We start from the raw sequence: 10,140 nt of genomic DNA, 5'->3' as shown, positions 1-10,140 counted from the left end.
CCGAGCACCGTTCTAAGCGCTGGGGGAGACCCAGGGTCATCAGGTCGTCCCCCTTGGGGCTCCCAGTCTTCATCCCCATTTGACAGATGAGGGAACTGAGGCCCAGAGAAGTGAAGTGACTCGCCCCCAGTCACCCAGCTGACACCTGTATCCCCCCCAGCGCTTAGAACAGTGCTCTGCACAGAGTAAGCGCTTAACAGATACCAACATTATTATCATTATCCTCTATTATCATCCTGTAATATCGCATTATCATATACTGTATGTTATTTACCATTATATAGTAGGTTGTATCTTATGATTTGTTACTACCCCAGCGCTTAGAGCAGTGCTTGGCACATAACAAATACCATGCTCGTTAGGGTGGCCGAGCGCTCAGTACGGTGCTAAGCGCTCAACAAATACTATCGAATGAACTGCTATCGAATGAATTATTATTCTAATCATCGCTGCAGTCATTCTCTTCCCCCCCCCCCCCCCGCCGGTCGGTCCCGGCGCGCGCCTCATCCGGATTGGCCCAGCGCCGGGGAGGGGGGGCGGGGCTGAGCGCGCGCGCGCGCGCCTCATCCGGATTGGCCCAGCGCCGGGGAGGGGGCGGGGCTGCGCGCGCGCGCCTCATCCGGATTGGCCCAGCGCCGGGGAGGGGGGGGCGGGGCTGAGCGCGCGCGCGCGCGCCTCATCCGGATTGGCCCAGCGCCGGGGAGGGGGCGGGGCTGAGCGCGCGCGCGCGCGCCTCATCCGGATTGGCCCAGCGCCGGGGAGGGGGCGGGGCTGAGCGCGCGAGCGCGCCCCGCCCCGATTGGCCGGCACCGCCCCCCGAAGGGGCGGGGCTTAGAGACAGAGCTCCGTCCTCCTGGTGGTCTCTGATTGGTCGAGAGCGGGGGGAGAAGGGGCGGGGCCTCCCCTAGCCCCGCCCTCCCTCCCTCCCTCCCCCGGGGGCGGGGAGGGGGGTTTGTTTGGCGCATGCGCGGCCCGGGCGGGATGGCGGGCGCTTTCCTGGTGGCGCTGTACGAGTACTCGCCGCTCTTCTACACGGCCGTGGTCTTCACCTGCTTCCTCGTCACCACCGGGCTCGTGCTGGGCTGGTCAGGCACCCCCGCCCCCGCCCCCGCCCCGTCCCCCTCCCCGTCCCTCCGGGACCCTCCCCCCCCGCGCCCAGGGGCACGGACCGCTGCACCTCTCGGGGACCGACCCGGATCGGAGGCAGGGGGATGGACCGGTTGGCCTCCAAGGGACCCATCGCCCGGGGGCAGGGGGATGGACCGGTTGACCTCTCGGGGGTCTAACAGATCGGAGGCCGGGGGATGGACCGGTTGGCCTCCAAGGGACCCATCGCCCAGGGGCAGGGGGATGGACCGGTTGACCTCTCGGGGGTCTAACAGATCGGAGGCAGGGGGATGGACCGGTTGGCCTCTCGGGGGTCTAACAGATCAGAGGCAGGGGGATGGACCGGTTGGCCTCTCGGGGAGCAAAACGGATCGGAGGCAGGGGGATGGACCGGTTGCCCTCTAGGGGACCGACCGCCCGGGGGCAGAGAGATGGTCCGGTTGGCCTCTCGGGGTCCAACGGGACGGAGGCAGGGGGATGGACCGGTTGGCCTCTCGGGGAGCAAAACGGATCGGAGGCAGGGGGATGGACCGGTTGGCCTCTCGGGGACCGACCGCCCGGGGGCAGAGAGATGGTCCGGTTGGCCTCTCGGGGTCCAACGGGTCGGAGGCAGGGGGATGGACCGGTTGGCCTCTCGGGGAGCAAAACGGATCGGAGGCCGGGGGATGGACCGGTTGGCCTCTCGGGGTCCAACGGGTCGGAGGCAGGGGGATGGACCGGTTGGCCTCTCGGGGTCCAACGGGTCGGAGGCAGGGGGATGGACCGGTTGGCCTCTCGGGGTCCAACGGGTCGGAGGCAGGGGGATGGACCGGTTGGCCTCTCGGGGTCCAACGGGTCGGAGGCAGGGGGATGGACCGGTTGGCCTCTCGGGGTCCAACGGGTCGGAGGCCGGGGGATGGACCGGCTGGCCTCTCGGGGTCATTTAAGGGCCGAAGAGGAGTGTCCAGCGGCGGGGCGGGCTTTCTCCGCGTGCTCCTCTTCAGGTTCGGCTGGGACGTCCCCGTGATTCTGAGAAACTCCGAAGAGACGGAATCCAGCGCAAGAGTGTCCAAAAAGCTGATGAGACAAGTGAAGAATCCCTTCAGCTTGGAGATCGCCCGTCCCTCTTCCGCTTCCCTCTCGAGTTAGTGGTCAGATTCGCTTTCCGTCCGGAGTCCGTGCCTCTCCCCCCGGCCCCCCGACCCCCCCCTCGTTCCTACCGTCTGTCGCTCCGGTCCTCATTTGCCTCAAAAGCCGGCCGTCGGTCAGTCGTCTCTATTTATTGAGCGCTTACTGCGGGCGGAGCGCCGTACCAAACGCCTGCAATGGCGTCGGTATCTGGGAAGCGCTTACTACGTGCGGAGCACCGTTCGAAGCGCTGGGGTAGACCCCGGGGGAATCGGGTCGCCCCACGTGGGGCTCACGGTCTTCAACCCCATTTTACAGAGGAGGTCACCGAGGCCCAGAGAAGTGAAGTGACTCGCCCACAGTCACCCAGCTGACGAGTGGCGGGGCCGGGATTCGAACTCACGACCTCTGACCCCGAAGCCCGGGCTCTCTCCACCGAGCCACGCTGCTTCTCTGCTTGTCTCCCGCCGCCGAGTCGTCTCCGTCCCGTGGCGACTGCGTGGACGCCTCTCCCCCGGAGCGCCCCCGCCTCCGCCCGCCATCCTTCCGGGCGTGGATCCGGAGGGTCTTCCCGAGGAAGATCCGGAAGCGGTTGACCCGCGCGGATCTTCGGGACACGAAGCGTTTCCTACGTCCCGGGCACCGTACCGGGCGCTGGGGTAGATACGAGACGGATCGGATTCCCGCCGCCTCTTCCGAGCGTTTGGTACGGTGCCGGACGCCTAGGAAGCGCTCGGTAGATGCGATCGAGGGAAGGGAGGAAGGAGAGGAGGCGGGGAGACCCCGGTCCCGGCCGAGCCCCCGTCGGCCGGTCCCCCCGCGTCGGCCCGGGGATCTTTTCTACCTATCGGAGGAGCGGCCCGGCCCGGGGGACGGAGCCCGGGCCCCGGGAGTCGGAAGAAGGGAGGGCCTCCCGGGCCGGAGACGGGATGCGGGCGAGCGTTCGGCGGCGGGGCGGACGGGATCGTCCCCCTCCGGGCTGATCGGAGGTAGTCCCCGGCCCACGTGGGGTTCGCGCTCGTCGTCCCCGTTTTACGGATGGGGTGACCGAGGCACGGAGACGGGCCGCCGCCCGGCGGCTGGGGGCGACTTGGGGCGGGTCGCTCGACTTCTCTGCGCCCGTTGCCTCGCCTGTGAAATGGGGATTAGTAAGAACGACGACGGTGGCGGTCGTTAAGCGCTTACTAGGTGCCGAGCACCGTTCCCAGCGCCGGGGTAGACACGGGGCTGTCGGGTCGTCCCGCGCCGTTGTCCCCATTTTTCAGCTGAGGGAACCGAGGCCCGGAGAGGTCAACCGACTTCCCGGCTGAAGTCACGCAGCCGACGAGCGGCGGTGCCGGGATTCGGACCCACCCCCTCCGACTCCCGAGCCTGGGCTCTTTCCGCTGGGCCGTCCCGATTATTATTAATAATAATAATGATGTCGGTGTCGGTTAAGCACTCACTACGGGCCAAGCACCGTTCTAAGCGCCGGGGGAGATGCGGGGGTGATCGGGGCGTCCCCCGTTCGGCTCACGGTCTTCATCCCCGTTTCTACAGACGAGGGAACCGAGGCGCAGAATTAAGACGCCGAGCCCCACGTGGGACAGCCCGGTGGCCGAGAAGCGGCGTGGCTCGGTGGAAAGAGCACGGGCTTTGGAGTCGGGGGTCATGGGTTCGAATCCCCGCTCTGCCCCTGGTCAGCTGGGGGACCGGGGGCGAGTCGCTTCACTTCTCTGGGCCTCGGCGACCTCATCTGGAAAATGGGGATGAAGCCCGGGAGCCCCACGTGGGACGACCCGATCCCCCCGTGTCTCCCCCGGGGCCCGGAACGGTGCTCGGCACGGAGGGGGCGCTTAACGGATACCGACGTTATCGTCGTTATCACCCCGGCGCCTGGAACGGCGCTCGGCGTGAAGTGAGCGCTCAAGGGATAGCGTCGTGATAGCATCACGATGATTATAAATGGGGCCACTTGCCCGGGGCCAGCCGGCGGGCGGATTTTGAAATCTTCACCTTACGGAGTCGTTTCCCGCCCCCCCGGCATTCACCGTCGCCTTCTCCTCAATCCGGTCTCCGAGCGGAAACGCTCGTTCCTTTTCTCGTCCCCCCCCCTCCCCCCCCTCGCTGTCTTCCCCCTTCCCTTTCGTCACCGCCCCCGTCTGTTTTCGTCGGTCCCTTCTGTTCCCCTCGCCTCTGTTTCTCCCCCTCATCCTCCTCTCCCTCCCTCGCTTCTCCTCCATACGCTCGTTCATAGCTCCGGTGTGACCGGAGGAAGGAAATCCGTTCATTCGGGCCTGCCGGGGGAGAGTCTTCCTGCCGCGCGTCCGCCTTCCCGTCTGACGGCGCCCGGGCCGAAGGCCTCGGGGGTCGGTCAGGCCGCCGGTCGACCTTAGGGAGGACTTGGCGTGTGCAGGGCGCCGCGCCGAGCGCCTGGGGGAGGACGATGAAGCCGACTCGGCCCCCGTGTCTCTCCCGGGGAAGCGGTGGAGAGAGCCACGGAGAGACGGGCCCGGGAGTCGGAGGATCCGGGTTCCGATCCCGGCCCCGCCGCTCGCCCGCTGCGCGTTCGGTGCTCTGGGCCTCGGTTCCCTCCTCTGTAAAACGGGGGCCAAGGCCGTGAGCCCCGTCCGGGACGGGGCCCGGGTCCAATCCGATCGGCTCGTGTCCATCCCGTTCGTTGGTTCGTTCAGTAGTATTTATTGAGCGCTTACTACGTGCAGAGCGCTGGACCGAGCGCTTGGAAGGGACAGATCGGTAAGAGATAGGGACGGTCCCCGCCCCTCGACGGGCTCACGGTCCGATCGGGGGAGACGGACGGACGAGAACGATGGCGGGAAATAGAATCCCAGCGCCTTGGACCGTGTCCGGCACGTATTCGGCCCTCAACAGGTACCGTGAGCAGAAAGGTCTGCTACGTAACGGTGGTATTTGTTAAGCGCTTACTACGTGCAGAGCGCTGTTCTGAGCGCCGGGGGGATGCAAGGCGATCGGGCCGTCCCCCGTGGGGCTCACGGTCTTCGTCCCCACTTTACAGACGAGGTCACCGAGGCACCGAGAAGTGAAGTGACTCGCCCAGAGTCACGCGGCGGGCGAGCGGCGGAGCCGGGATTCGGGCCCGCGACCCCCGACTCCACGCCGCTTCTCCCTCTGTATAAGAATCGTTATTAATAATTCCGGTGTTCGCTCGGCGCTCGCCGCGTGCGAGGCACTGTCCCAAGCGCTTAAATTCCATTTTTTAAAGTTCGTCACGTGATAACTGTGGAATTAAGCGCTTCCCGTGTGGCCGGCACTGTATCAGGCGCCCGAGAGACCCCGTCGGAAAGCGTCTCGTATAACCGTCACGGTGTTGGAGTGCCGGCCGGCCGCGGGGCGCCGTGACGATCGCGATGGCGGTCATCTCGGGAGCGGCCCGGCGTAGCGGCCGGGGCCCGGGATCCGGAGGGTCGCGGGCCCCGATCCCGGCCCCTCCCGCCCGTCCGCCGGGTGACCTCGGGCGAGTGGCTTCGGCGGCGGCCGTTATCGCCGGGGCCCGGAGCGCCGGGCGGGGGTCGGGCCCGGGGAGCGAGAGCCGGGGGTGACGCCCGCGTTCCCGCTCTCGGCCTTCCGCAGCGGGCGTCAGCCTGACGGTCGACTGCCTGACCGACTGCGTGCTGACCTGTTACTGGGGCTGCAGCGTCCAGCGGCTGCACGAGGCCCTCCGGCGCCACGTCCACTGCGCCCGCATCAAGACGCCGCGGGCGCTGGAGGCCGCCCTGGGCTCCGGATTCCTCCACCGGGAACGCCACCTGTATCCTTTGGGCCCGGCGAGACCGGAGGCTCGGGGCCGGCCGCCGGCGGGTCGGCCCGGCGGACTCTCCCGGGCCGCTCGGTACGGCGCTCCGCGCTCCACGGGCTCGTCGCGGGCGGGGAACGGGTCGGCTCATCGTCGTCCCGTCGGGCTCTCCCGAGCGCTCAGTACGGCGCTCCGCGCCCTACGGGCTCGTCGCGGGCGGGGAACGGGTCGGGTCATGGTCCCGTCGGGCTCTCCCGAGCCGCTTAGTACGGCGCTCCGCGCTCTAGACCGCGAGCTCGTCGCGGGCGGCGAACGGGTCGGCTTGTCGTCGCGTCGGGCTCTCCCCAGCGCTTAGTACGGTGGTCCGAACTCTAGGCCGCGAGCTCGTCGCGGGCCGGGAATGTGTCCGATTAGCGTCGCGTTGGCCTCCCCCGAGCGCTTAGTACAAGGCTCTGCCCCCTAGAATGTACGGCGGTTGGAGGCGGGGACCGCGTCTGTTTACTGCTGAATCGGACTCTCCCGAGCGCTTAGGACAGCGCCCCGCCCACAGACGTCAGCGCTCCGTGACGACGGTTGGTCTCCCTTGACGCCAACCCCCGCGCCCGTCCCCAGCGTCGAGAAAGCCAAGAGAGAGGAGAAACTCTGCCGGCTGTCCCCGGACGCGGGAATCTCCGACTTCGGAGCCGTGCCCCGGTCGCGCTACCCGCTGGTCGCCCTCCTGACCCTGGCCGACGAGGACGACCGCGACGTCTACGACATCGTAAGCCGCCGGGCTCGGGAATCCCCGCACGCGGCACCGCCCGGTCCGGGGAGGGGGCGGAGCGGCGCGGCGGAGCGGCCCGGGAGGCGGGTCGCCGTGGGTTCTGATCCCGCCTCGCTGCCGGGCGACCCGGGGCGAGTCGCTTCGTGTCTCCGGGCCTCGGGGACCTCATCTGGAAAATGGGGATCGAGACCCTGAGCGCTTAACAGACACCGCGATTATTACTGGGCTTCTGGGGAAGTGTCGGAGGTCGGGATTCTCAAGCGGAACGGCGGCGCGGCCTCGCGCGTGGAGCACCGGACTGGAGATCAGAAGGACCCGGGGCGTCATCCCGGCTCCGCCGCTGGTCTGCCGGCTGACCGTGGGCCGGTCGCTTCACTCCTCTGGGCCCTCGGTTCCCTCATCTGGAAATTGGACGTTGAGGCTGTGAGCCCCAGGTGGGACAGAGACGGGGTCCAACCCGATCATCATCCATCTCCCCCAGCTCTTAGTACGCTGCCCGGCACATAATAATAATAACAACGTCGGTATTCGCTAAGCGCTTACCACGTGCCGAGCCCCGTCCTGAGCGCCGGGGGAGATACGGGGTCGTCGGGTGGTCCCACGTGGGGCTCCCCGGCCGAACCCCCGTTTTACAGTTGAGGTCACTGAGGCCCGGAGAAGTGACCCGCCCGGGGTCACCCAGCTGACAAGGGGCGGGGCCGGGATTAGAACTCGGGACTCCGGCTCCCAAGCCCGGCCTCTTTCCCCCGGGCCGGACCGCCGTTACCGTCGGGATTATTCTCGCCCTGCCCGGGCCTCGCCGGCCGTGGATTTGCGGATTCCCGGCGGGAGGCGGGGGACTGACGCGGGCCCGGCCCGGTTCCTAGATCTCCATGGTGTCGGTCGTCCACGTTCCCGACGGGAGCTACGGGCTCTCCTGCAGGATGCTCTATCAGTATTTACTCCTGGCACAGGGCCAGTTCCACGACCTGAAGGTGAGCGCCTGCCGCGGCCCCCCTCCGCCGCGCTCGGCCCCCGTCCCCGTTTCCCTCCGCGGGTTTCCCGGGGTCCCCCCCCCCCCCCGGGCCGGACCCGGCCGGCGAGAGAGGGGGGCGTCGGAGACGTCGGGGATTCCCGGCTGGAACTGGGCTCCCACCGACCCCTTCCCGGTCGGCCCCCGGGGCAGCGTGGGAGGGGTGGCCTGATCCGCGTTCGGTTCCTGCTCGGCCCGGAAGAGGGGCGGCCCCTGTAGTAATACCAATGATGTTGGTATCTGTTGAGCGCTTCCTCCGTGCAGGGCACCGGTCTAAGCGCCGGGGGAGATCCGGGGTCATCGGGTCGGTCCCGCGTGAGGCTCCCGGTCTTCATCCCCACTTTACAGATGAGGGAACTGAGACCCGGAGAAGTGAAGGGACTCGGTCCGCGGTCACCGGGCAGACAGGTGGCGGAGCCGGGATTCGAACCCGTGACCTCTGACTCCCAAGCCCGGGCTCTTTCCACTGAGCCACGCTGCTTCTCTAATAATAATGTTGGTATTTGTTAAGCGCTTACTTTGTGCAGAGCACCGTTAAATAATAATAATGTCGGTATTCGTTAAGCGCCCACTATGCGCCGAGCACCGTCCTAAGCGCTGGGGTAGACCCGGGGGAATCGGGTCGTCCCACGTGGGGCTCACGGTCTTCGTCCCCATTTTACAGATGAGGGAACCGAGGCCCAGAGACGTTAAGTGACTCGCCCGCGGTCACACAGCCGACAAGCGGCAGAGCCGGGATTCGAACTCACGAGCCCTGACCCCAAAGCCCGTGCTCTTTCCACTGAGCCCCGCCGCTTCTGGGCTGGGCAATCCCCCGCCCCCCGGCCCCCGCCCCGCTCTCCCTGCCCCCGCCTCCCCTAAAACCTGCCCGGCAGAGGCAGGGTTAAGACGAGAGAGGAGCCGGACCAAGCGCTTAGCACGGCCCCCGGCGCGTCGGAGAAGCCGCTGGCCATGGCGGACGGAGCCCGGGCCTGGGCGGCCGGGGGACCTGGGTTCGAATCCCCACTCCACCGCTCGCCTGCGTGCGACCTGGGGCGAGCCGCTTCCCCGGGCCTCGGTTCCCTCGCCTGGAAAACGGGTTCGAAGACCGCGGGCCCCCCGCGGGGCGGCGACCGCGTCCAGCCCGGTGACCCCGTACCCACCCCGGCGCTCAGGGCGGCGCCTGGCACGTCACGGGCCCTTAACGGATGCCACAGGGACTGTGATTCCTTCGGCCGCGTCCACCGAGCGCCTCCCGTGTGCAGAGCGCTGTGCCGAGCGCTCTGGAGAGGAGAGAGACCCGCTCCCCGCCCCCGGCGAGCTTATCCTTATTACAGAGGAGGCGCGTTAAGAGGTACCGTCGAGCGGACGGACGGCGGCGACCCCGCCGGCCGAGCGGGCCGCCGTCCCCCCCCCCCGTCTCCGGCGACGCCTCTCTCCCCGCCCCCTCCCCCCCCCCCCCCCGTTTCTGGTCCGCGCGTACTGAGACTCGGGGGGCGGGCGGGCGGGGGGTCTCTCTCTCCCGCGGCCTCCAGCGACTCTTCATGTCGGCGAACAGCAGCGCGGCAGGAGGAGGAGGAGGGTCCGAGGAGCCGGAGCCGCGGGACTGCGTGGTCTGCCAGAACGGGCCCGTCAACTGGGTGCTCCTGCCCTGCCGCCACACGTGCCTGTGCGACCTGTGCGGCCGCTGCTTCCGCCGCTGCCCCATGTGCCGGCAGCCCGTCCTCGAGTCCTTCCCCCTCCGCGCCCCCCGGGACCGCTGAGGCCGGGCCCGTCGGCCGGGAGCCGTCCCCGTCCCCCGCCGCCGTCCCCTCCCCGTTCAACGTGCGACGGACAGCCGACGCGGCGGCGCCGGGGCCGCGCCCGCCCGGCGCTCCGGAGCGGAGTGGGGAGAAGAGAAACGGCCGGCGGATCGCCGGCCCGCCGCCGGCCGGGGGGGGGACGTCTCCGGGGGCGGGGGGGTTCCGACGACGCCGGCGGACGCGGATCGCGAATAAAACCTGACGCGGTCGGGCGGCCGGCGCGGCGGTGGAGCTTCCGTCCCGACAACGGAATGGGTCCGCGTCCCCGCCGCTCGGTCCGGCGGTGATATCCGTCGAGCGCTCACGGGGCGCGGGGCGGCCGCCTGAAGCGCGGGAGGGTCGGCGGACGTGAGAAGCGGTGCCGTGTGGCGGCCGGGAGCCGGAAGGTCACCGGTTCCCCTTGCGGCTCGGGCCGGTCGCTTCACGTCTCCGGGCCTCGGCGACCTCCTCTGCGGAGCGGGGATCGAGACGTGGGGCGGCGTCCGACCTGATTTGCCCCCGGCCCCCCCCCCCCCCCCGGCGCTCAGTACGGCGCCCGGCCCGTAGTCAGCGCTTCAGAAATACCACCGTCGTCGTCTGTGAAACGGGGATCGAGACCGTGAGCCCTCTCCCGTAG

The 10,140-nt window shown here is 68.6% G+C and overlaps 1 protein-coding gene across 3 annotated transcripts; it reads left to right on the top strand.

Moving 5' to 3' along the window:
• The first annotated feature begins 960 nt into the window (after positions 1–960).
• Positions 961–9,636, top strand: CGRRF1 (cell growth regulator with ring finger domain 1). 3 transcript variants are annotated; one of them, XM_029078522.1, is made up of 6 exons: positions 961–1,085; positions 2,091–2,230; positions 5,806–5,983; positions 6,581–6,728; positions 7,598–7,705; positions 9,258–9,634. In XM_029078522.1, exons 1-6 carry the CDS (start codon positions 964–966, stop codon positions 9,483–9,485), a joined length of 924 nt encoding a protein of 307 aa, XP_028934355.1. In that variant the 5' UTR covers positions 961–963; the 3' UTR covers positions 9,486–9,634. The 3 variants fall into 3 exon arrangements, with proteins under 3 accessions (XP_028934355.1, XP_028934353.1, XP_028934352.1); XM_029078520.2 differs by lacking the exons at positions 961–1,085; positions 9,258–9,634 and adding an exon at positions 8,408–8,451 and having other exon boundaries at positions 1,170–2,230; XM_029078519.2 differs by lacking the exon at positions 961–1,085 and having other exon boundaries at positions 1,172–2,230; positions 9,258–9,636.
• Positions 9,637–10,140: the final 504 nt, after the last annotated feature.

The sequence above is a fragment of the Ornithorhynchus anatinus genome, chromosome 14 (genome assembly GCF_004115215.2).
Source record: "Ornithorhynchus anatinus isolate Pmale09 chromosome 14, mOrnAna1.pri.v4, whole genome shotgun sequence".
Taxonomy (NCBI): Eukaryota; Metazoa; Chordata; class Mammalia; order Monotremata; family Ornithorhynchidae; genus Ornithorhynchus; species Ornithorhynchus anatinus.
The sequence above is the reverse complement of the archived record's forward strand: the minus strand, read 5'-3'. Positions and strand labels throughout refer to the sequence as shown.